This window comes from Bombina bombina, chromosome 6 (genome assembly GCF_027579735.1).
Source record: "Bombina bombina isolate aBomBom1 chromosome 6, aBomBom1.pri, whole genome shotgun sequence".
Taxonomy (NCBI): domain Eukaryota; kingdom Metazoa; phylum Chordata; class Amphibia; order Anura; family Bombinatoridae; genus Bombina; species Bombina bombina.
This window is the reverse complement of record NC_069504.1, coordinates 509,070,664-509,093,287: the sequence shown is the minus strand read 5'-3', so window position 1 is coordinate 509,093,287 and position 22,624 is coordinate 509,070,664. Positions and strand designations below refer to the sequence as shown.

General features: G+C 36.4%; 1 protein-coding gene across 1 annotated transcript in view; it reads right to left on the bottom strand.

The window, feature by feature from the left end:
- LOC128663195 (long-chain fatty acid transport protein 2) overlaps window positions 1-22,624 on the bottom strand; it is a 215,405-nt gene that overhangs the window by 45,890 nt on the left and 146,891 nt on the right. Inside the window, exons 5-6 of the mRNA XM_053717404.1 lie at window positions 22,384-22,578; window positions 11,328-11,418 (exon numbers count right to left, since the gene is read on the bottom strand). Of these exons, the coding sequence (XP_053573379.1) occupies window positions 11,328-11,418; window positions 22,384-22,578 (286 nt within the window). The remainder of the gene's footprint in view (window positions 1-11,327; window positions 11,419-22,383; window positions 22,579-22,624) is intronic.

Sequence of the window (22,624 nt, the reverse complement as noted above, 5' to 3'; positions counted from 1 at the left end):
AAAAATAAGTTACAAACATTTAAAAAATATTACAACAATTTTAAGCTACTTACACCTAATCTAAGCCCCCTAATAAAATAACAAAGCCCCCCAAAATAAAAAAATGCCCTACCCTATTCTACATTAAAAAGTAAACAGCTCTTTTGCCTTACCAGCCCTTAAAAGGGCCTTTTGCGGGGCATGCCCCAAATAAAACAGCTCTTTTGCCTGTAAAATAAAAATACAACCCCCCCAACATTAAAACCCACCACCCACATACCCCTAATCTAACCCAAACCCCCCTTAAATAAACCTAACACTACCCCCCTGAAGATCATCCTACCTTGAGCCGTCTTCAGCCAGCCAACCACCGATGGAACCGAAGAGGAGAACCGGAGCGGCAGACGTCATCATCCAAGGGGCGCTGAAGAAGTCTTCCATCCGATTGAAGTCTTCATCCAAGGGGCGCTGAAGAAGTCTTCCATCCGATTGAAGTCTTCATCCAAGGGGCGCTGAAGAGGTCTTCCATCCGATAGAAGTCATCATCCAGGCGGCGTCTTCAATCTTCATCCATCCGGAGCGGAGCCATCTTCAGACGAGCCTACGCGGAGCCATCCTCTTCTTCCCGACGACTAACGACGAATTACGGTACCTTTAAGTGACGTCATCCAAGATGGCATCACTCGAATTCCGACTGGCTGATAGGATTCGTCGGGAAGAAGAGGATGGCTCCGCGTAGGCTCGTCTGAAGATGGCTCCGCTCCGGATGGATGAAGATTGAAGACGCCGCCTGGATGAAGACTTCTATCGGATGGAAGACCTCTTCAGCGCCCCTTGGATGAAGACTTCAATCGGATGGAAGACTTCTTCAGCGCTTAGTGAAAAACAAGTTTAGAGTGAGTGCACCTGGTGAGTGTTAATGTTGGTAAAAATTGGTTAATATAACCACGCTCTAAACCCTACAAGTGTGACAGTTGTTCCTTCAAACAACTGTCAAAGAATGAAGCGCAATAACCAAGGTGAGGGGAGCTAAAGGTATAATTGGTGGTGATTGTATGTTACTGTGTAACCTAAATAAAAGTTTATGCTTAAGCGTTATGGTTGAAAAAATAATATATTTATTTTAAAACACTTTAAAACATGTGCATAATAAAAGTATAGAGCTCTATTACTTTAAGACATATAAAACAATATACAATATACAATTTGTTATAACAATAATTGGAGATTGAAAATAGTTGCTAAAATATTGTACACTTATTTGCTTGCTTAAATATTGTACACTTTTTGCTTGCTTCTGTGGTCTATACGGTCTCTTTTGAGGCTTTAAAAGTTTAGTATTAATGTTCTTCTAGTACTCACGATTTTGTCTTGAGTGTAAAAGGCTTTTTAGCTTTATGGGGTTATAAAAAACCCGTTGTGGAGGCAATATACGTTTGGAGTAAATACAGCCTTAAAGTTGACAATCTTGCTTTTTGTAGCTTTGGAGATTAATATGAACAAGCTGTTGATTTGTTTCTATTTCCTTTGTTAGGCTGATACAATGTATATCTCCACTTTGTTGTGCTAGAGAAAAATCTTAGCCGTTTTAACGCTGTTAAGGTGCTTGAAAGTTCCTCAATTTTTCGTGGGGGTTTTAAATTGAATTATCCGTTGGTCTCTGAGACTGTATACCCTATTTTGTGGTAGTATGCTATTCAGGGTTTGCAGGAGTCTCTAAGAGGCTTGTAGCGTTTGAAAATTCCTCAATCTTTAGCAGGAGTTTGTTTGCGAATTACCGTTGGTCTCTGAGACTGTTTACCCTTAAGATTTTGCTTGAGGTTGTTCAGGGTTTGCAGGAGTCTCTAATAGGCAGTTCTGTCTGTTGTCCGGTGTTTTTCTTCTTTTGCGCTTATTATTTCAAGCGCTAGGTAGAGCTGAATCCGTTGAAGGGAAGATAGTTCTTGTCCCACAGTGTGGGCATAGACTGTCAAAGAGGGTGCACACTCAGGTGGGCAGATCTACGCGTTTCGGCGGGTGCCTTTATCAAGAACTTGATAAAGGCACCCGCCGAAACGCGTAGATCTCTAGCACAACAAAGTGGAGATATACATTGTATCAGCCTAACAAAGGAAATAGAAACAAATCAACAGCTTGTTCATATTAATCTCCAAAGCTACAAAAAGCAAGATTGTCAACTTTAAGGCTGTATTTACTCCAAACGTATATTGCCTCCACAACGGGTTTTTTATAACCCCATAAAGCTAAAAAGCCTTTTACACTCAAGACAAAATCGTGAGTACTAGAAGAACATTAATACTAAACTTTTAAAGCCTCAAAAGAGACCGTATAGATCACAGAAGCAAGCAAAAAGTGTACAATATTTAAGCAAGCAAATAAGTGTACAATATTTTAGCAACTATTTTCAATCTCCAATTATTGTTATAACAAATTGTATATTGTATATTGTTTTATATGTCTTAAAGTAATAGAGCTCTATACTTTTATTATGCACATGTTTTAAAGTGTTTTAAAATAAATATATTATTTTTTCAACCATAACGCTTAAGCATAAACTTTTATTTAGGTTACACAGTAACATACAATCAAGACTTCTTCAGCGCCCCTTGGATGATGACGTCTGCCGCTCCGGATCTCCTCTTCGGTTCCATTGGTGGTCGGCTGGCTGAAGACGACTCAAGGTAGGATGATCTTCAGGGGGGTAGTGTTAGGTTTATTTAAGGGGGGTTTGGGTTAGATTAGGGGTATGTGGGTGGTGGGTTTTAATGTTGGGGGGGGTTGTATTTTTATTTTACAGGCAAAAGAGCTGTTTTATTTGGGGCATGCCCCGCAAAAGGCCCTTTTAAGGGCTGGTAAGGCAAAAGAGCTGTTTACTTTTTAATGTAGAATAGGGTAGGGCATTTTTTTATTTTGGGGGGCTTTGCTATTTTATTAGGGGGCTTAGATTAGGTGTAAGTAGCTTAAAATTGTTGTAATATTTTTTAAATGTTTGTAACTTATTTTTTTTATTTTTTGTAACTTAGCTTTTTTTATTTTTTGTACTTTAGTTAGTTTATTTAATTGTATTTAATTGTAGTTATTTGTAAGTAATTTATTTAATTAATTTAATGATAGTGTAGTGTTAGGTTCTTTTAGCTAGGTAGTTATTAAATAGTTAATAACTATTTAATAACTATTCTAACTAGCTAAAATAAATACAAAGTTACTGTAAAATAAATATAAATCCTAAAATAGCTACAATGTAATTATTTATTACATTGTAGCTATCTTACGGCTAGATTTAGAGTTTTGTCGGTAACGACCCGCGTAGCTAACGCTGGCTTTTTTCCCCTGCACCTTTTAAATACCGCTGGTATTTAGAGTTCACAGAAGGGCTGCGTTAGGCTCCAAAAAGGGAGCGTAGAGCATAATTTACCGCCACTGCAACTCTCAATACCAGCGGTGCTTACGGACGCGGCCAGCTTCAAAAACGTGCTCGTGCACGATTCCCCCATAGGAAACAATGGGGCAGTTTGAGCTGAAAAAAAACCTAACACCTGCAAAAAAGCAGCGTTCAGCTCCTAACGCAGCCCCATTGTTTCCTATGGGGAAACACTTCCTAAGTCTGCACCTAACACCCTAACATGTACCCCGAGTCTAAACACTCCTAACCTTACACTTATTAACCCCTAATCTGCCGCCCCCGCTATCGCTGACACCTGCATATTTTTTTTAACCCCTAATCTGCCGCTCCGTACACCGCCGCAACCTACGTTATCCCTATGTACCCCTAATCTGCTGCCCCTAACACCGCCGACCCCTATATTATATTTATTAACCCCTAATCTGCCCCCCACAACGTCGCCGCCAGCTACCTACAATAATTAACCCCTAATCTTCCGACCGGACCTCACCGCTACTATAATAAAGTTATTAACCCCTAATACGCCTCACTCCCGCCTCGCAAACCCTATAATAAATAGTATTAACCCCTAATCTGCCGACCGGACCTCACCACTACTCTATTAAATTTATTAACCCCTAAAGCTAAGTCTAACCCTAACACTAACACCCCCCTAAGTTAAATATAATTTTTATCTAACGAAATAAATTAACTCTTATTAAATTAATTAATCCTATTTAAAGCTAAATACTTACCTGATCGGAACAGCCAATAGAATGCGAGCTCAATCTGATTGGCTGATTGGATCAGCCAATCGGATTGAACTTGAATCTGATTGGCTGATTCCATCAGCCAATCAGAATTTTCCTACCTTAATTCCGATTGGCTGATAGAATCCTATCAGCCAATCGGAATTCGAGGGACGCCATCTTGGATGACGTCCCTTAAAGGAACCTTCATTCTGTGTTAGGACATCGGAAGAAGAGGATGGATCCGCGCCGGAGGTCTTGAAGATGGAGCCGCTCGTCGTCGGATGGAAGAAGATAGAAGATGCCGCTTGGATGAAGATGTCTACCGGTCCGGATCTCTTCTTCTGCCCCCATAGGATGAAGACTTCTGCCCAATGATGGACCTCTTCAGCCGCCGCTTGGATCAAGACTTCAGCCCGATGATGGACGTCTTCAGCCCCCGCTTGGGCTTGGATGAAGACTTCGGAGCCTGGACCGATCGGTGATACCCGGCGTGGTAAAGATAAGGTAGGATGATCTTCAGGGGCTTAGTGTTAGGTTTATTTAAGGGGGTTTGGGTTAGATTAGGGGTATGTGGGTGGTGGTTTGTAATGTTGGGGGGGTATTGTATGTTTTTTTTTACAGGCAAAAGAGCTGTTTTCTTTGGGGCATGCCCCGCAAAAGGCCCTTTTAAGGTCTGGTAAGGTAAAAGAGCTTTCCTATTTTAATTTTAGAATAGGGTAGGGCATTTTTTTATTTTGGGGGGCTTTGTTATTTTATTAGGGGGCTTAGAGTAGGTGTAATTAGCTTAAAATTGTTGTAATATTTTTCTAATGTTTGTAAATTATTTTTTTATTTTTTGTAACTTAGTTCTTTTTTTATTTTTTGTACTTTAGTTAGTTTATTTAATTGTATTTATTTGTAGGTATTTTATGTAATTAATTTATTGATAGTGTAGTGTTAGGTTTAATTGTAACTTAGGTTAGGATTTATTTTACAGGTAATTTTGTAATTATTTTAACTAGGTAGCTATTAAATAGTTATTAACTATTTAATAGCTATTGTACCTGGTTAAAATAATTACAAAGTTGCCTGTAAAATAAATATTAATCCTAAAATAGCTACAATATAATTATTCGTTATATTGTAGCTATATTAGGGTTTATTTTACAGGTAAGTATTTAGCTTTAAATAGGATTAATTAATTTAATAAGAGTTAATTTATTTCGTTAGATAAAAATTATATTTAACTTAGGGGGGTGTTAGTGTTAGGGTTAGACTTAGCTTTAGGGGTTAATAAATTTAATAGAGTAGCGGCGAGGTCCGGTCGGCAGATTAGGGGTTAATACTTGAAGTTAGGTGTCGGTGATGTTAGGGAGGGCAGATTAGGGGTTAATACTATTTATTATAGGGTTTGCGAGGCGGATTAGGGGTTAATAACTTTATTATAGTAGCGGTGAGGTCTGGTCGGAAGATTAGGGGTTAATTATTGTAGGTAGGTGGCGACGTTGTGGGGGGCAGATTAGGGGTTAATAAATATAATATAGGGGTCGGCGGTGTTAGGGGCAGCAGATTAGGGGTACATAGGGATAACGTAGGTTGCAGTGGTGTACGGAGCGGCAGATTAGGGGTTAATAATAATATGCAGGGGTCAGCGATAGCGGCAGATTAGGGGTTAATAAATATTATGTAGGGGTCGGCGGTGTTAGGGGCAGCAGATTAGGGGTACATAGGGATAATGTAGGTTGCGGCGGTGTGCGGTCGGCCGATTAGGGGTTAAAAAAATTTAATAGAGTGGCGGCGATGTGGGGGGACCTCGGTTTAGGGGTACATAGGTAGTTTATGGGTGTTAGTGTACTTTAGAGCACAGTAGTTAAGAGCTTTATGAACCGGTGTTAGCCCAGAAAGCTCTTAACTCCTGGCTTTTTTCTGCGGCTGGAGTTTTGTCGTTAGATTTCTAACGCTCACTTCAGCCAAGACTCTAAATACCGGCGTTAGAAAGATCCCATTGAAAAGATAGGATACGCAAATGGCGTAGGGGATCTGCGGTATGGAAAAGTCGCGGCTGGAAAGTGAGCGTTAGACCCTTACCTACACGACTCTAAATACCAGCGATAGCCCAAAACCAGCGTTAGGAGCCTTTAACGCTGGTTTTGACGGCTAATGCAGAACTCTAAATCTAGGCATAAGGGTTTACTTTTACAGGTAAGTATTTAGTTTTAAATAGGAATAATTTATTTAAGTATAGTGTAGTGTTAGGTGTAATTGAAACTTAGGTTAGTTTTTATTTTACAGGTAAATTTCTACTTATTTTAACTAGATAGCTATTAAATAGTTAATAACTATTTAATAGCTATTGTACCTAGTTAAAATAAATTGAAAGTTGCCTGTAAAATAAAAATAAATCCTAAGATAGCTACAATATAATTATTATTTATATTGTAGCTATATTAGGGTTTATTTTAAAGGTAAGTATTTAGTTTTAAAGGGACACTGAACCCAAATTTTTTCTTTCGTGATTCATATAGAGCAAGCAATTTTAAGCAACTTTCTAATTTACTCCTATTATCAATTTTTCTTCGTTCTCTTGCTTTCTTTATTTGAAAAAGAAGACATCTAAGCTAAGGAGCCAGCCAATTTGTGGTTCAGAACCATGGACAGCACTTGTTTATTGGTGCTGTCCAATCAGCAAGGACAACCCAGGTTGTTCACAAAAAATGGGCCGGCATCTAAACTTAAATTCTTGCTTTTCAAATAAAGATACAAAGAGAATAAAGAAAATTTGACAATAGGAGTAAATTAGAAAGATGCTTAAAATTGCATGCTCTATCTGAATCATGAAAGAAAAAATTTGGGTACAGTGTCCCTTTAAATAGGATTAATTTAGTTAATAAGAGAAATATTATTTAGATTTATTTAATTAATATTTAAGTTAGGGGGGTGTTAGGGTTAGTGTTAGACTAAGGTTTAGGGGTTAATAATTTTATTATAGTTGCGGCAGTGTAGGGGGGGCAGGATAGGGGTTAATAAATTTATTACAGTGGCGGCGGTGTAGGGGGGGCAGGATAGGGGTTAATAAATTTATTATAGGTGGCGACGGTGTAGGGGGGGCAGATTAGGGGTTAATAAGTTTAAGATAGGTTGCGGCGGGGTCCGGGAGCGGCAGTTTAGGGGTTAAACTATTTATTTAGGTGCGGCGAGGTCCGGGATCAGCAGGATAGGGGTTAATAACTTTATTATAGGTGGCGGCGGTATAGGGGGGGCAGGATAGGGGTTACTAGGTATAATGTAGGTGGCGGCGGGGACCGGGAGTGGCGGTTTAGGGGTTAATCAGTTTATTAGAGTGGCGGTGGGCTCCGGGAGCGGCAGTTTAGGGGGTAATACATTTATTTAGATGCGGCGGTGTAGGGGGGGGCAGATTAGGGGTGTTTAGACTCGGGGTACATGTTAGGGTGTTAACTGTAGACAGCTCCCATAGGAATCAATGGGATATCTGGCAGCAGCGAACAGGAACTTTCGCTATGGTCAGACTCCCATTGATTCCTATGGGATCCGCCGCCTCCAGGGTGGCGGTTTGAAAACCAGGTACGCAGGGCCGGAAAAGTGCCGAGCGTACCTGCTAGTTTTTTGATAACTAGCAAAAGTAGTCAGATAGTGGCGAACTTGTGTGCGGAACATCTGGAGTGACGTAAGAATCGATCTGTGTCGGACTGAGTCCGGCGGATCGAAGCTTACATCACTAAATTCTACTTTTGCCGGTATCTTGGGCTTGATAACTAAGGCGAATCAGCCTCGCCACAAATACGCTGTGGAATTCCAGCATATTTGAGGTTGACGGCTTGATAACTAGGGGCTATTGTTCCAAAACAAATTGTTCCTGACATATTGCATCTAACTCAATGCCATTTTAGTTGTTAGTTTATACCTTGCAAGGTTTAGTGTTTTAAATGTTTTTAATGTTTATATGAATTTACTCACCTGCATATTAAAGTGTTTACATTTTTAACAGAGCTTTAGGTCTCTTTTAATCCTTTATATAGTATAACAGTTAGTATAAAATGTAATAATTTATGATATCTCATTTAGTGCACACCTTAAATATTAGGTATCATATACATTTTTTATACATTATCACATATTTTATTTTCTCAATTTGTTATTAATTTAGCCCTCACCTTTTTGTCTGTTTTCATTATTATTAATTACATCTTGAGGAAGGTTGTAATTTTTAGGTGTAGCTTATATTGAGTCTTAGAAGTGTTTCCCTTATTTTTTATACCTACATAAAGTAGGCTACACCCACATTCCAGTAAACAAACCAAATAAGTGGAATCACAATTACTTTTGAAAGTGATATCGAAAGTTTCTGTAGTATCTGAATTTGCAAAAGTGGGGGACCTATTGACGTGCTGGCACATATTACACAGGTTTTGCACACTTTGGTGTGCCTTTCCACTCGGATAACCAGTTCCCCCTCTGATTGGCTTGGCTCTCTTTCTGTGTGTTATTCACCCTTACTAGGTGCTAATAAATTCTTAAGGTTCCTTCCTTTTTTGTATGTAAATTCTGGTTTATCATTTAGATTAGATCCCAAGATGGGGTCTGCCTTCAGGAGAGGCCAATGTTTTTTAAAAATACTTTCTAGGGTCCTAGTTTTTTCATTAAATGTTGTAATGAATCTAATTGGGTCTTCTTTTATAGATTGAGATTTTATTAAGCTATTATGAATTTTAGTGCCCAAAGGTTGTATCTCCTGTTTCTCTTGTTTAAAAAAATTTACCCCTTGCCTTTGATGTTGCTTTCCTACGTGCCACTTTTAGGATATCTAAACTATACCCTTTTTCTAAAAACGTATTCTCATTAATCTGTGCTTCCATTTCAAAATCTTCTTGGTGGGTACAATTCCTCTTTAACCTGAGGAATTGACTGTATGGAACATTGTTCATCCAGCATTTTTTGTGTGCACTCTTTGCCTGAATAAAACTATTTCTATCAATTTGTTTTCTGAAGTTCCTTACTGCTATTTTCCCTTTATTATCTTTAAATAAAATTAAGTCTAGGAACTCTATATGGGTTTTAGAGGAAGATTTCATGAACTTTAAATTATAATCATTTGTGTTCATAAATTTTATAAAATGTTCTATCCCACCAGGATCCCCCTTCCATAAGATGATAATATCATCTATATAACGTCCATATTTTACAATGTTCTCAGTATAAGGTTTTTTTCCCCCCAAATTAAGTCATTTTCAAAGGCGTTCATGTAGAGGTTCGCATACGATGGGGCAAAAGTAGTCCCCATCACCATTCCTCGTACTTGAAGGTAGTACTTATTTTCAAATACAAAATAGCTGTGCCTAAGGATAAAATTAATACTCTCTATTATGAAGAGGATATGGTTCATTGGCATTCGCCATTTTGACAGTTCCTCCCTGATTTTATCTATTCTTTTCTTGTGTGGAATGCACGTATAGGGGGCCACTACGTCACAGGTAATCCAATGCATATCATCCTTCCATAGTAAGCCTTCAAAATTCTTAATAACCGATGTTGTATCTTTTAGGTATGCTCGTGTTCTTTTAACCACAGGTTGTAGGTAATGATCTACATATTTAGAAGTATTATCACATATTGACCATATCCCCAAAACTATCTGTCTCCCTGGGGGTTCACAGGGTCTTTATGTACTTTTGGGAGGTGATAAAAAATAGACACATTAGGCTGGGGGACAAATAAAAATGTATATTCATTATCATTAAGTATACCCTCAGCTTTTGCTGTTATCAGTACCCTATTCAACTCTTTAACATAAAGATCTGTAGGGTCCTCCGTTAGTATACAATATGTTTCTTTATCATTAAGGAGATTCATAGTTTCCAACAGATAATCTGCCTTCTTTTGTACAACTATCCCCCCGCCCTTATCAACGGAATGTATCACAATATCTTCATTGCTCATCAATTTTTTAAGGGATTTTCTTTCTAGAATAGATAGATTGTCATTATATTTATTTAGGAAACTGTCCTCCTTCGCAAACAACTCTTCTATGTCTTTAAGAACTAATTTAGTAAACATAGAAATCTGCTGCCCCTGTGCCCCCACAGGATAAAACGTGGATGTCCCCTTAAAATTAGAATGATGGACCTCTAGTTCGGTTTTGTGTTGGGACATATTTAATAATTTAGTTATGTTTATATCATTAGCTATATGATTCATCATACTATCTTCTCCGTCCTGTTCTTGTATCTTACTCTCTTTCTCTAGATTTTTAAGAATATATAGTGTTCCCAGGTCCCCAGACTCAATATAATTATGATTTGGCATCATTCTATTCTACTTTTAACATATTTATGCACATCTACGTAGATTTCAAATTGATTTGGTTTTGATTTGGGGGCGAACTTTAGACCCTCCTGTAATAGACTAATATCATTAGAATCTAATTCTATAGCAGCTAGATTGAAAATATCCTTCTGGGCCTGGCTTATCCCTGGCAAATTATGTTCAGAACCCATGGATCTTGAAAAAAGATTGAAACCAAGGCACCTAAAAAGAGTGCAAAAATCTAAGCAAGCTAAAAAAAACAACATGTAGATGTCAAACATTGCACCTAATTGACACCATAAGCAGAAAAAAAACTGCTTCCAGTAGATAGGCAATCCAGTGCTGTACACATGACAGCATGAAATCTAAATATGTGGAATATAAAGTTGAACTAACAGGTACCACTACCCTTACTCCAAAGGCTTCCTTCTGTCCAACAGTAGCTCTCTAAGGGGAAACTGGGCCTCAAAAGAAGACCCTTTTCACAAAAGAACATTTGGAGCACCACCTTCCTCCTGTGGAGGCAAAGACAAGACTAGTTTCTAGTAAGGTGGAATGGGTTTTAAGGGCTCTTGAAGTTTTGGAAATCTTTGCCTCCTCCTAGTGATCAGGAGTGTAATTACCCGGAGTAATGGATTGGGGACTCTCACCACCTTTATGAAAGAAAATCTCTCTTTGCTATGTAGTTCTAAGTAGCCTATTCGCTATTCACCAAAAGTTAGTCACCAAATCTTAGTAAATCTAGTTCACAAGATAACATGGAAATTGAAAACATTTGTCTAAGTTATTTGAATATTTAGTGAATCTAGACCTATTTGTGTTACATTGTAACAACAATTGTCTATTTGTTTCTTCATCTACAGAACTGTTTAAATAGTTATGTGTTAATAGTTATGATTCATGGACACACTTACCTGTTGATACCGGTATACAGTGCCCTGAGGCATCTCTGATTGGTTCCTCTTTTTCCACATCATATTTGATCAGTTCATATGGTCGAGCAAGCTGAAATATGAACACAACAGTTGTGTCTAAATTCCAATATTAAATTGAGACATTTAAATCTAAGTCCTTGTAAGCAGTATCTTTCCAAAATAGAGTGTATATTTTTATTTAACCTATATTCATAATAATTAACCAGTCTTCAGGAATGTCTGTCAGCCATTCGGGTCACTATTAAAAGTTTTCACATTTTCAAATCCTTAATAAATCCCACATGTTGCAAGATGTCTCCAGTTTGGGTGACTTGTCCTGTAGTTTTCCCTTTCCTTTTATATGCTCAGGTTTTACAAAGTGAAACAGACCACTATGCTCAGAGACCACTCTGGTTCTACCCACAGACTGCCAAACCATGCACCAGGCTAATAAGCCATGCCCTAGGAATGTCAATCTCCATCTCTAACCTTTCTCCCCTAATTTCTCCCAACCTAAAAATGTTTAGGTAATGCCACAATGTTCCTTTGTTCTTGAACTGGTTTCAAAGAAACATTATAATGATGAATAAATTATTCTAAAGAAATATAGTTGTTGCCATGAAGAGTTATTAAACTTTGATTAATAAATTGTTCTCTCATACTTTTGTTGAGGTGTAAGTGAAAATGAATACCAACAATCCCTCTCTGCAAATATACAACCTAACTGTTCTTTAAACTCCCTACTCAATGTTAATGGCAGTCTGTTTATTTTTTTGATGTTTTAAATACATTGCGGGTGTTTGCACTCGTCAGGTTTACCGCTGGTATTATGAGTTGAAAGAAAAGGCAATCACTTGAGCGCAATTGAGATTTAAGCTAGAATGATTACTGCGTCTTCAGAACTCTGGTTAACTGTTTCACAAAACTAAAAAGTTGCACAAAACACACCAAAAGTCCAGTTACAATCATAATAACACCATCTAATAAAAATTATTACAAAATAATATTGCACGCAAAAGTTATAAAGGCTCAAAGATATGAGATCTCAGGTGTTAGGAAAAAAGGCAACCAAAGGGCTTTAACATAGAGATACATACATACAGGGAGTGCAGAATTATTAGGCAAGTTGTATTTTTGAGGATTAATTTTATTATTGAACAACAACCATGTTCTCAATGAACCCAAAAAACTCATTAATATCAAAGCTGAATATTTTTGGAAGTAGTTTTTAGTTTGTTTTTAGTTTTAGCTATTTTAGGGGGATATCTGTGTGTGCAGGTGACTATTACTGTGCATAATTATTAGGCAACTTAACAAAAACAAATATATACCCATTTCAATTATTTATTTTTACCAGTGAAACCAATATAACATCTCAACATTCACAAATATACATTTCTGACATTCAAAAACAAAACAAAAACAAATCAGTGACCAATATAGCCACCTTTCTTTGCAAGGACACTCAAAAGCCTGCCATCCATGGATTCTGTCAGTGTTTTGATCTGTTCACCATCAACATTGCGTGCAGCAGCAACCACAGCCTCCCAGATACTGTTCAGAGAGGTGTACTGTTTTCCCTCCTTGTAAATCTCACATTTGATGATGGACCACAGGTTCTCAATGGGGTTCAGATCAGGTGAACAAGGAGGCCATGTCATTAGATTTTCTTCTTTTATACCCTTTCTTGCCAGCCACGCTGTGGAGTACTTGGACGCGTGTGATGGAGCATTGTCCTGCATGAAAATCATGTTTTTCTTGAAGGATGCAGACTTCTTCCTGTACCACTGCTTGAAGAAGGTGTCTTCCAGAAACTGGCAGTAGGACTGGGAGTTGAGCTTGACTCCATCCTCAACCCGAAAAGGCCCCACAAGCTCATCTTTGATGATACCAGCCCAAACCAGTACTCCACCTCCACCTTGCTGGCGTCTGAGTCGGACTGGAGCTCTCTGCCCTTTACCAATCCAGCCACGGGCCCATCCATCTGGCCCATCAAGACTCACTCTCATTTCATCAGTCCATAAAACCTTAGAAAAATCAGTCTTGAGATATTTCTTGGCCCAGTCTTGACGTTTCAGCTTGTGTGTCTTGTTCAGTGGTGGTCGTCTTTCAGCCTTTCTTACCTTGGCCATGTCTCTGAGTATTGCACACCTTGTGCTTTTGGGCACTCCAGTGATGTTGCAGCTCTGAAATATGGCCAAACTGGTGGCAAGTGGCATCTTGGCAGCTGCACGCTTGACTTTTCTCAGTTCATGGGCAGTTATTTTGCGCCTTGGTTTTTCCACACGCTTCTTGCGACCCTGTTAACTATTTTGAATGAAACGCTTGATTGTTCGATGATCACGCTTCAGAAGCTTTGCAATTTTAAGAGTGCTGCATCCCTCTGCAAGATATCTCACTATTTTTGACTTTTCTGAGCCTGTCAAGTCCTTCTTTTGACCCATTTTGCCAAAGGAAAGGAAGTTGCCTAATAATTATGCACACCTGATATAGGATGTTGATGTCATTAGACCACACCCCTTCTCATTACAGAGATGCACATCACCTAATATGCTTAATTGGTAGTAGGCTTTCGAGCCTATACAGCTTGGAGTAAGACAACATGCATAAAGAGGATGATGTGGTCAAAATACTAATTTGCCTAATAATTCTGCACTCCCTGTATACATCTCTAAATATGTATATGTATGTATATATTGTATGTATATATATATATATATATATATATATATATATATATATATATATATATATATATATATATATAATGTCTATATATGTGTACATATGTATTTATGTATTTATATGTGTATATATCTCTTTACAGACATATATACATATGTATACATATATAGATATATATATTAGTGCATTGGAGCCTTTTGCAGTTAAGTAGAAAACATGAAAAAACACATTTATACAATATTCATATTTAATAAAGTGTTATACTGTGTATTTACTGGACATATTATAAATTCCAATGTTCTGCACACAGCAGAATATGTTCTATGTATTTTTAAATAGATATTCCTATATATCTGTATATATCTATACATATATAATCATATATAGATATACAGTATCCCACAAAAGTGAGTACACCCCTCACAGTTTTTGTAAATATTTTCATATATCTTTTCATGTGACAACACTGAGGAAATGACACTTTGCTACAATGTAAAGTAGTGAGTGTGCAGCCTCTATAACAGTGTAAATTTGCTGTCCCCTCAAAATAACTCAACACACAGCCATTAATGTCTAAACGATTGGCAACAAAAGTGAGTACACCCCTAAGTGGAAATGTCCAAATTAGGCCCAAAGTGTCAATATTTTGTGTGGCCACCATTATTTTCCAGCACTGCCTTAACCCTCTTGGGCATGGAGTTCACCAGAGCTTCACAGGTTGCCACTGGAGTCCTCTTTCACTCCTCCATGACAACATCACGGAGCTGGTGGATGTTAGAGACCTTGCGCTCCCCCACTTTCCATTTGAAGATGCCCCACAGATGCTCAATAGGGTTTAGGTCTGGAGACATGCTTGGCCAGTCCATCACCTTTACCCTCAGCTTCTTTAGCAAGGTAGTGGTCGTCTTGGAGGTGTGTTTTTATCATGTTGGAATACTGCCCTGCGGCCCAGTCTCCGAAGGGAGGGGATCATGCTCTGCTTCAGTATGTCACAGTAAATGTTGGCATTCATGGTTCCCTCAATGAACAGTAGCTCCCCAGTGCTGGCAACACTCATGCAGGCCCAGACCATGACACTCCCACCACCATGCTTGACTGTAGGTAAGACACACTTTTCTTTGTACTGCTCATCTGGTTGCCACCACACAAGCTTGACACCATCTGAACCAAATAAGTTTATCTTGGTCTCATCGGACCTCATCGGACCACAGGACATGGTTCCATTCTGAGATGAGGTTGATGGTGATCCTTTAAATGGTGAGCTCCCCAGCGGCTAACCCCTCCGATAATCCTAGGGTTCTGCTCCGCTCCTCCTATAGGCCCCAATCCAATTTGTATGGCTTTCGTTTCCCTACGTGGGATGGCTAGAGCTAAAATATCTGTGTTACCTGTATCTTTCCAATGAGGATCAGTGGATTCAAATCCTATGTTTTACACTCTGTGGTATAGTGGTTTAGGAGTAAAATAATTTAGTTTAATATGTGAAATTAATAAATAATTTTTAATAATCTATAGTGCAATTATTTCAGAACATTTTTGTTTGTATTTTAAAATTGTGAATTTTAAATAGTGAGGAGAAGTGATGATTCTTTTTCAGCTTAAAAGATTTGTGTTCATAATCTATAAATAAGTTATACTTTTTTTTTTTAATCTAAATAATTTATTTAGGTCTAGTTCAGAATTGAGACCTTGGGGGCTCAGTGTTTTAAAGGTATAAATTCATTCTGCTTCTGATTTAGGGAGCTTTTTTTCCCAAATTTCCTCTGGAGTCATTATAAATTTTCTTGATTCCCCAATATTGGAATGCTGTTGTATCTTTGTAATGGTGTTCCTTAAAGTGCTTATAAAGGGCAGTGTTATATTCACCATGTTCAATACTTAATAGATGTTCTCTAATTATTGTTTTAAGAAGTCTACTTGTTTGACCTAAATACTGTAACTTGCATTTACATTGGACTAAATGTCAAAATTTCTTCCAGTGTTAGTTGATGTAACCTGTTGTTTTTTTGTACTGTATTTGCAAGATTTACAATTAATACAAGGAAAGAAGCCTCTTAGTATTTTTCCATCTAGGTCCTGATCTTAAATTCACTGGGTCTCTTAAATTCACTGGTTGCCAATATGCTTTTTAGATTTTTTGCTTTCCTAAAGATTATTTCAGGTCTTTTGCTTACTCACTGTCCTAGAACCGGGTCTTTCATTATTAGGTCAGTGTTTAGAAATAATGCGTCTAATGTGTGGGTGTTGTGTATTATAATTGGTTATAAATGGGATCTTTATTTCAGTGTTTTCATTTCTGTGGTTCTTTCTATCTCGTGGTGTCAGTAATGTTTTTCTGTCCAATTCTCTCACTGTTTGTCCAGAGTCTTGTATTCTTTTTTCATCAAAGCCTCTCTCTAAGAATTTATTTGAGAGTCTCTCAGCTTGTGTGTCATAATCTTCAATTGTTGTGCAATTTCTTTTTAGTCTTAGAAATTGTCCCTTAGGTATATTATTTTTCCATCCTTTATGATGGCAACTTTGACTATGAATATAGTTGTTTGAGTCAACTTTTTTTAAAAATGTTTTAGTTGAAATTATGTTATTATCTATCCGGACTTCTATGTCAAGAAAGTTTATCTTGGTTGTGTTGTATTCATGAGTAAAGGATAAACCTAATGTGTTTTTATTCAGATCTTAAGTTGGCATAACTGGGTGCAAATCTTGTGCCCATAGCTGTCCCTTTGATCTGTAGATATAATGTTTCCTTAAATGTGAATGAGTTGTTTTTGAGAATGAACTCTATACTATTTAAAATAATCTTTTCTGTGTATTTGACATTATATCATATTTTTCTAAATAGAATTGAATTGCTTTAAGTCCTAGTGTATGATTTATATTAGTGTATAATGAACACACGTCACAGGTCACCAAGCAGAAGTTTTCCTGCCATGCTATAGTTTCTAGTGTGTTTAGAAAATGTGTAGTGTCTTTCAGGTATGCTGGTAGTTTAATTACATATTGTTGTAAATAGTGGTCAACGTATTGGGAGAGGTTAGAGGTTAGTGATTCAATCCCTGATATGATGGGTCTACCTGGTGGGTGTCTTGTATCCTTATAGATTTTTGGTAAGAAATAAAATATCGGAATCCTAAGGTTATCAATTAACAAGAATCGATGTTCAGGTTCATTAATTATGCCCACTTTTTTTAGCATCATCTAATAATTTAACCAGTTTATACTGTTGTTTTTGTAGTGGATTAAATTTAAGTATTATGTAAGTTGTCTCGTCATCTAGTGTCATCTATTGGCTTCATTTATATAATATTCTGTATCCATAACTACTATTCCTTCTCCCTTATCAGCTTGTTTGATCATTATAGTATCATCTCCTTTTAATTGTTGTAAAATTGTATTCTCTTCTCTTGTTAAATTCCAATTTAGTTTGCCAGTTACATCACATTTTTCTAGATCTTCTTTCACTAGTTTTTCAAAGGTTGTTATAAACGGACCTTTTTCTTGTGTGGTATAGAAAGTTGATTTTGGTTTGAAACCTGAATGGATGAATTCATTTCCTTTATTTAAATTATTTTCTATTGTTTTTTTTTATAAAATACTTTTTAATGGTTAATTTTCTCACAAATTGATTAATATTGATTAGGGTCTCAAATGTATTAATTCTACAAGAGGATGCAAATGTTAGTCCTTTACTCAGGATCTCTTGTTCTTTTTCATTTAGATTTCTTTTCCTTTTGGGGGTTTAATACCAGCCTCTCTGGTCTTGGAACAACTATTCTCTGGGTCTTACTTTTTTGGGGGAGTGCATTTTTTTTTCATTTTTTTCATGATAATCATCTCTTTAAACTTCATTAAATTGTTTCCTATTTCTTTTTGTTGGGAAATACATTGTACATCATTCTCACATGGTTTTAATATTTCTCTGTATGTATCATTTTTTTATTTTGTTCATTCAATGATAAATCCATAGCTTTAATGATTACTCCCATTAGATCTATGGATGCTTTTTCTAAAATACTAAACCATTCTTCTGTTAGGTCATCATTTAATTCGAAATTACAATTCTTTTTAAGTCTAAGACCTCTGGGGACTATTTTATTATCTATATATTTCTGTATGAATAACACTTCATTTTTATGTTTAATCTGTTTTTCTAAGAATTTTTCTAATTCAGAAAGAATAGATGCACTATCTAGGTTATCTGGATAGTTTTCTTCTATTTGTATTTTTGATAAATCTTTAAGAAGTGTTTGTCTGATATTGAATATTTCCATAATAGTTATAGACTATTTGAGAGGAGTTTCAATCAGGAGAAAGAAAAGGGGGGGTTAAATAGATCTACAAGCTAATTCGAAGCTGCTACACCCAAAGAAAACACTATACTCCTCAAGAAATAGTGTGTTACTGAAACATAGGAAAAATGTGGGGAGGGTGGCGCTGGAGGTTATAAAAATATGTGTGTAAATGTTAATGAAACTAGTATAGATTGTGTCACTAAATATATACAAATATAAAATCTTGTGATCGGGTAGTAGGATGGCAGAATGTGATCTGTATCACTAAATGTATCACATTCAATGCTTTTGAGGATATGAACATAAAACAAGAGATATATAATATAAAATACAAATTTATTGGGCTAAATACATATGTTGGATAAGACACCGATGTCCTTACAAATAATGTTAAAAAGAAAAAAATCCAATCCAATATTTGGATAAAAATAACAATAACATGATATATGTAACAATAATAAATCCTAGTGGGAAAGTTCACTGATTATATTAGTGGAATTGGACCTATATTAAAACAGTTACATTGTGTCTCAGATAATGATACAATGTCTAATCAGATAATAGAATGTCTACCTTAATATTGCACATATATGCTAAAAATAACAAAAGGGTGAGGATAAGATATTCAATAAAACATTTGTGTTGGCTGATTCGTTAGATGAACAAATGTCCACAAATAGTTGTCAGCAGATTCGTTGTAATTTGGGAACAATGAAAACACAGTTTATAACTTGTTAAACTTTTGATTAAAAGATGCACAATTGATGTAAAATTGCTTATATCGTATTAATTCCTATATATGAGTTTTTACTCAGATCTTCAGCTGTATTCAAAAGTGTCTTATTTGAATGTGCTTGTACAGATATAGATATTGATGTCCTAATTCTGTCCTTTCAGACTTCTAATAGGATATTATTCACTATTATGTTCTTAATCGTACCTGTGGTTTTCAATCTGAGATGAGGTTGATGGTGATCCTTTAAATGGTGAGCTCCCCAGCGGTTAACCCCTCTGATAATCCTAGGGTTCCGCTCCGCTCCTCCTATAGGCCCCAATCCAATTTGTATGGATTTCGTTTCCCTACGTGGGATGGAAAGAGCTAAAATATCTGTGTTACCTGTATCTTTCCAATGAGGATAAGTGGATTCAAATCCTTTCTAGACAAGCTCTCCAACAGCTAACCCCTTTGGCGATATATGTTGCCTGGAGTTCCGTTCTGCTCCTCGTATTAGTTCCAATTATTCTTGTGTTACAGAAGGTTGCTGATGTGTACACACATGTATTCAGGTGAATCCAGTCAGGTGATCTACGCATTTCGGCGGGTTGCCTTTCTCAAGATACCTGACGTGGTTGGAATCCTCCCATTTATACCCTCATTGATTGACATATCTTTTGATGTTTAACAGCTTTGTTCTAATATTAATAACTGTGTTTTATTTTCTTTGTTCGTTCCATCAAGTTAATATTCTTTTTCAACAGAGGAGACATAGCTAGACCAATTTTATGCATTATTTTTAAAAAAAGCATAATGTATCAATACTCCAAATAAATACATAGATAAAGTGCTGACTTGTTTGGAAAATGTTATACAATATTATAAACAACTTATTGCATTACATCTTTATGTAGATACAACAAGGGTTTTTTTTTTTGGGGGGGGGGTTTGGCTAAGCTAGGGAGTTTCACTCTGTGTAGACATGATTTGCTGCAGTGTGGAAACTGATTAGTGTTAGGACCAGTCTATTGTGGGACACCTTGTAAGTGGTGACTGGCTTAGCAGAATATGATCATATTGTGTGACTAAGATCCCTATTTTAATTTTAATTTAAACAGGCAATTTTTTGCAGCATAAATATAAGTCAATATTATTGTGAGATTTTTATCCCAATCTTATTTGAACTATGTAATTATATTTAGCAGACAGAAGTATATATAAATATGCTATAAATATGTGGACTTAAGTGGTTGGATGTGCACCAATACTTTTTTGTTGTTTTGTAATTGTTTTGGTCACTTTGGTAGAACTCCCACAAGATGTGTGTTGAGATTAAACAGTCCTTTTGTGGTGTGCTTAGCCAAAAAAAAAAAAAACCTTGTATCTTTTGAATAGGGAGTTGACCAAACCCCCCCCTCTTTTTTGGTTAATGCACACCACCCAGCCCAGGTGTGTTCAAGATAAATTAACTGTGGTATACATATAAAGCTAGGGAGTTTCACTCTGTGTAGACATGATTTGCTGCAGTGTGGAAACTGATTAGTGTTAGGACCAGTCTATTGTGGGACACCTTGTAAGTGGTGACTGGCTTAGCAGAATATGATCAATATTGTGTGACTAAGATCCCTATTTTAATTTAAATTTAAACAGGCAATTTTTTGCAGCATAAATATAAGTCAATATTATTCTGAGATGTTTATCCCAATCTTATTTGAACTATGTAAGTATATTTAGCAGACAGAAGTTTTCATTTAAATTTAAAAGCATATTTAACAGGCAATGCATAAATATAAGTCAATATTATTGTGAGATGTTTATCCCAATCTTATTTGAACTATGTAAGTATATTTAGCAGACAGAAGTATATATAAATATGCTATAAATATGTGGACTTAAGTGGTTGGATGTGCACCAATACTTTTTTGTTGTTTTTTGTCTTTATGTAGAGCAACAATTCTTTTTTTCAGATCATCAGAGAGTTCTTTGCCATGAGGTGCCATGTTGAATTTCCAATGACCAGTATGAGAGCGATAACACCAAATTTAACACACCTACTCCCCATTCACACCTGAGACCTTGTAACACTAATGAGTCACATGACAACGGTGAGGGAAAATGGCTAATTGGGCCCAATTTGGACATTTCCACTTAGGGGTGTACTCACTTTGTGCCAATGGTTTAGATTTTATTGATTTTTAATTTAGATTTTTATTTTTAATTGATGGCTGTGTGTTGAGTTATTTTAAGGGGACAGCAAATTGACACTGTTATACAGGCTGTACATGCACTACCTTACATTGTAGCAAAGTGTAATTTCTTCAGTGTTGTCACATAAAAAGATATAATACAATATTTACAAAAATGTGAGGGGTGTACTAACTTTTGTGGGATACTGTATATATAGGTATAGATATATATTGTACCAAAGAAACATCATATACTATATATATAGAAGTATTTATTTATGAATAAATAGAACATATTACGGTTTGTGAAGCACATTGGAATGTGAAATATTCATATTTTCATGTCATGTTAGCGCACATGAGAATATGTGATCAGGTGTTTTTTTCTGTTTTTTTTGCTCCATTGTCTTCTAAGGGAAAAAACGTGCACGCGATATTCTAACCATTTTTTGCTCTGATCAGGTTAGCACGCAAGCAAAAATAGTTTACTTTCAACTCATAATACCAGTGCTACCTGACTAGCACAAAAAGCCGAACTTCTAGCACAGTTGACGCTCGAGCGGGAGTGTTAATTAGCACTCTACTTGTAAGCTGGCCCAGTATGGGTATTAAAAAAACAACAACATTTAAATGTGGGAAATGCAAGCTCCTTAGCCCAGTGAGTCTCATGTAGAACATCTGATACACATGTGTAGGGCTTAAGGTGATGGGAAGAAAATATGTGGGAAAGGTCAAAATCGTTTATCAAAGTAGCATACATTGCTAAATATTTAATATATTTTCTGTTTAATAATTAGATATGTTTTCTCTTTATTAAAATGTTTGTGCTCTTTTTATTTAATTTGGTTTGTGTAATTTTAACTTTGGAATAAATAAAAAGTTTTTGTTATTGTTTTTATATTTGTATTGCATACATATGTAGTAAGCCTGTGGGAAGACAATTATAGTAGTAGCTTTGTGTGCCTCTGGGGGTCTGTTTGTATGATCACAATCTCTGTGTGAGATTGGTTTACTTTGCTTTTTACTAATATTAACTGACTCACAGCTAACTAACTAACTAACATACTGTCAGTTAATAGAGCACATTCAACCTCAGAAATACTTTAAATATTCATAGTGGACATTACAGTATATCTATTTTCTATATTTCTTAAAAATGCATTGATAGCTGCTCTTACCTTAAACAAAAAATTATTTCTACCAATTGCCCCTATTTTTCCTGTGTAGTTAAAAAAAACTGCATTGCTTTCTGTTGCGGCATAGAATTCAAATAATTTGATTTGACCAAAACGATTAAGAAACTCCTTCCAGACATCAGGCCTGGCACCGTTCCCCAAACCAAGCCGTACACGATGGTCTCGATCATTGTCTTTCTAAAAAGGAAGAGGGATGGCATGTTAAGATTTAATTTGTCATTTT